The 4,311-nt window shown below is 59.3% G+C and overlaps 1 protein-coding gene across 1 annotated transcript; it reads left to right on the plus strand.

Annotated features, from left to right (window-relative positions):
- The first annotated feature begins 1,117 nt into the window (after window positions 1–1,117).
- On the plus strand, window positions 1,118–3,864 carry JUN (Jun proto-oncogene, AP-1 transcription factor subunit). Its single transcript, XM_047872112.1, has one exon. The coding sequence runs from the start codon at window positions 2,095–2,097 to the stop codon at window positions 3,097–3,099; it is 1,005 nt and encodes a 334-aa protein (XP_047728068.1). The 5' UTR covers window positions 1,118–2,094; the 3' UTR covers window positions 3,100–3,864.
- The last annotated feature ends 447 nt before the right edge of the window (window positions 3,865–4,311 follow it).

Here is a 4,311-nt window from a genome sequence, read left to right on the forward strand (position 1 = left end):
TTGCTGAGTGTCTCACGTTCTCGTTTTCCTGTAAGCAAATCAGGACCGGAGGGTGTGTGTGTGTGTGTGTAAAGTGTGTCTAAAGTGTGCTGGCATGTTGTGCGGGGGCGGGTAGTAGACGATCACCGGGGTTCCCCAAGTTTCAGATTCCCTATACGCTCGTTTACAACTGGAAGTTGAATTGCCCCCCAGTTCCACCCCCTATAAAAAAAACTTCGCCATCGAAGCAAAACTGTGAACCATCGCACCCCTTTTCCCATGGTTTGGAGAGGGCATTAGGGGGTGCAACGCCGACTTAGCTGAGCGCCCAGTTTGGAGAAATACAAATCACTTGGTTTCTAGGCGCAGCCAGACAGCAGCGCTGTCCGTCGCTTGTGAACTTGACCGGGAGACAAACTTCGGAGCGTCCTCAACGTGGGGGGCCCACTGTCTCGAGACCGCCCCTCAACTTAAGCCCACTTTCACTCGCCCCCACAGGGGACTTAACAGAGCCACCTTAAGGGCGGTGCTCCCGCCCCCCGGAAGTGCGGGGGGGCACAGAGCCTGGCGCTCGGCCTCCAGCCCTGCACCGAGGCGAAGTGCCCAAGTGCCCGTGGGGGACAACGAGCCCCCCAAGTGGGGAAACACCTCCCTCCACCCCGCGCCCTTGGCCGCAGACACCTGGCCGGGTTCCAGAGCCTTCCGGGTGCCTGCATCTCCTGCCTTCCCGCCCGAGCCCTGAACTTGAGCCCGCTTCGGTCAGAGGCGGCGAGAGCCCGCGTCCGCCCGGCTCGCGGCAGCCACCGTCACTAGACAGTCAAACCCCAAGACGTCAGCCCACAATGCACCGGGCGGGCCGGGAAAGACGCGCCGGGGAGGGGAGAGGGAAGAGCCGGGCGCGAGTCGCGCTGGAGGGGGAGGGGGAGAGGAGGAGAAAGAAGGGCCCAACTGTAGGAGGGCAGCGGAGCATTACCTCATCCCGTGAGCCTCCGCGGGTCCAGAGAAGAATCTTCTAGGGTGGGGTCTCCATGGCGACGGGCGGGCCCGCCCCCTTGAGAGCGACGCGAGCCAATGGGAAGGCCTTGGGGTGACATCATGGGCTATTTTTAGGGGTTGACTGGTAGCAGATAAGTGTTGAGCTCGGGCTGGATAAGGGCTCAGAGTTGCACTGAGTGTGGCTGAAGCAGCGAGGCGGGAGTGGAGGTGCGCGGACTCAGGGAGACGGACAGACACAGGCAGGCAGGCAAGACGGCAGCAGAGTCCGAGCTGCAAATCTTATTTTCTTTTCCATTTTCTCACCAACTGCCCAGAGCTAGCGCCTGTGGCTCCCGGGCTGGTGTTTTGGGGAGCGTCCGGAGAGCCCCTTCTCCAGCCGCCCCCAGGAGGAGAGCCCCGCTTCCCCGGAGCTGGTGACAGCGCAGAGAGCGGCGACAGTCTGTCCGGGGAAGTCCAGAGAGCCGCTGCAGCGGCAAAGAACTTTCCTGACCAGGGGGACAGGGGACAAGTGGCCCGAGTCCCGGAGCGAACTTTTGCAAAGCTTTCCTGCGCCCGAAGCTGCCGCGGCGGCGAAGACAGGAAGGCGGCGGAGAGAGGAGACCAAGGAGGGACGTGCGCTCAGTTTCACTCGCACCGGTTGCTGAACTTGGGCGAGCGCGAGCCGCGGCTGCCCGGCGCCCCCTCCCCCTCGCAGCGGAGGAGGGGACAGTCGTCGGAGTCCGGGCGGCGGACACCCGCTGCCGGCCGGCCACCGCGGGATCGACGCTGACTGCCGCCGCCGGCAGGGCCGCTGTCGCCGGGAAGCGTGTTCGTCTGCGGGCTCCCAGGGACGGCTGCGCCAAGAGCGCTCCGTGAGCGACCGCGACTTTTCAAAGCCGAGCAGCGCGCGCGAGCTGACAAGTTAAGAGTGCTGGCGGCATCTGAACCCTGAGCGCCTGGGAGCGAGCCGGTGAGCAGGGCGCAGGGGGGAGGACAGCCGGCGGGTGCGCGCGCCCCTCGAGAAACTTTCCCTGCCCAGGGCCCCGGGAGGGGTGTCCTCCGCTCGCCAGCGCGCTGTTGCGGCCCCGAAACTTCTGCGCGCAGCCCAAACTAACCCCACGTGAAGTGACGGACTGTTCTATGACTGCAAAGATGGAAACGACCTTCTACGACGATGCCCTCAACGCCTCGTTCCTCCAGTCTGAGAGCGGTGCCTACGGCTACAGTAACCCCAAGATCCTGAAACAGAGCATGACCCTGAACCTGGCCGACCCGGTGGGCAGCCTGAAGCCGCACCTCCGGGCCAAGAACTCGGACCTCCTCACCTCGCCCGACGTGGGGCTGCTCAAGCTGGCCTCGCCCGAGCTGGAGCGCCTGATAATCCAGTCCAGCAACGGGCACATCACCACCACGCCGACCCCCACGCAGTTCCTGTGCCCCAAGAACGTGACAGACGAGCAGGAGGGCTTCGCCGAGGGTTTCGTGCGCGCCCTGGCCGAACTGCACAGCCAGAACACGCTGCCCAGCGTCACGTCGGCGGCGCAGCCGGTCAGCGGGGCGGGCATGGTGGCTCCGGCGGTGGCTTCGGCGGCGGGCGGCAGCGGCAGCGGTGGCTTCAGCGCCAGCCTGCACAGCGAGCCGCCGGTCTACGCCAACCTCAGCAACTTCAACCCGGGCGCTCTGAGCAGCGGCGGTGGGGCGCCCTCCTACGGCGCGGCCGGCCTGGCCTTTCCCGCGCAGCCCCAGCAGCAACAGCAGCCCCCGCAGCCGCCGCACCACCTGCCCCAGCAGATCCCCGTGCAGCACCCGCGGCTGCAGGCCCTGAAGGAGGAGCCGCAGACGGTGCCCGAGATGCCCGGGGAAACGCCGCCCCTGTCCCCCATCGACATGGAGTCGCAGGAGAGGATCAAGGCGGAGAGGAAGCGCATGAGGAACCGCATCGCTGCCTCCAAGTGCCGGAAAAGGAAGCTGGAGAGGATCGCCCGGCTGGAGGAAAAAGTGAAAACCTTGAAAGCGCAGAACTCGGAGCTGGCGTCCACGGCCAATATGCTCAGGGAACAGGTGGCACAGCTTAAACAGAAAGTCATGAACCACGTTAACAGTGGGTGCCAACTCATGCTAACGCAGCAGTTGCAAACGTTTTGAGGAGAGGCTGTTGGGGGCTGAGGGGCAACAGAGAAAAAAAAAAATTCACCCAGAGAGACAGACTTGAGAACTTGACAAGTTGAGAGAGAAAGAGAGAGAGAAAAGTGTCCAAGGACTAAAGCCAAGGGTATCCAAGTTGGACTGGGCGGCGTCCTGACGGCGCCCCCAGTGTGCACGAGTGGGAAGGACTTGGCGCGCCCTCCCTTGGCGTGGGGCCAGGGAGCGGCTGCCTGCGGGCTGCCCCGCTTTGCGGATGGGCTGTCCCCGCGCGAACAGAACATTAGACTTTTCTTTAACATTGACCAAGAACTGCATGGACCTAACATTCGATCTCATTCAGTATTAAAGGGGGGAGGGGGAGGGGTTACAAACTGCAATAGAGACTGTAGATTGCTTCTGTAGTACTCCTTAAGAACACAAAGTAGGGGGGGAGGGGTTGGGGGAGGGGAGGCGGGAGGGAGTTTGTGAGCGCGAGGCTGAGCCTGCAGATGAACTCTTTCTGGCCTGCCTTCCTTAACTGTGTATGTACATATATATATTTTTTAATTTGATGAAAGCTGATTACTGTCAATAAACAGCTTCATGCCTTTGTAAGTTATTTCATGTTTGTTTGTTTGGGTGTCCTGCCCAGTGTTGTTTGTAAATAAGAGATTTGGAGCACTCTGAGTTTACCATTTGTAATAAAGTATATAATTTTTTTATGTTTTGTTCCTGAAAATTCCAGAAAGGATATTTAAGAAAATACAATAAAATATTGAAAAAGTACCCCTCCCACAACCTCTTTTCTGCATTACCTACGGATTACCTATCTAGACGGAGTCGAAAGAGTTCAAAGAGTGTCAACTAAATTCACTCTCAGTGCTTCGTACTATCAGGCAGTGAAAACTGTTCTCTGCTGGACTTGAGAATAACTGTAGCTGAAGCTCTTATCAACTTATACTCTTCCCTCCCCCAACAATCTATATAGAGTTGCTTACAAAGGATAGTGTGGCCCTTCAGAAGGCTGAGGAAAGGGAGGTTGTGGTGGAGGGGAACAGACAGCCCACTGGGAAGTCAAAGAACTTAAAAGTCTGGTTCATACCAAGTGGCATGTGCTGTGACCATTTATGATGTTAGCAGAAATTTCAGAGTAGCTGCGAATTCTCAAATGAGGAACAGTGGCAGATTTTTACAAAAGATGTATCCTTCCAATTTGGAATCTTTAACAATCCC

Source organism: Prionailurus viverrinus, chromosome C1 (genome assembly GCF_022837055.1).
Source record: "Prionailurus viverrinus isolate Anna chromosome C1, UM_Priviv_1.0, whole genome shotgun sequence".
Classification (NCBI taxonomy): Eukaryota; Metazoa; Chordata; class Mammalia; order Carnivora; family Felidae; genus Prionailurus; species Prionailurus viverrinus.

What these genes read in the sequence shown, in the direction of transcription:
- JUN (XM_047872112.1), top strand. Translation starts at nt 2,095, where the DNA reads ATGACTGCAAAGATGGAAACGACCTTCTACGACGATGCCCTCAACGCC.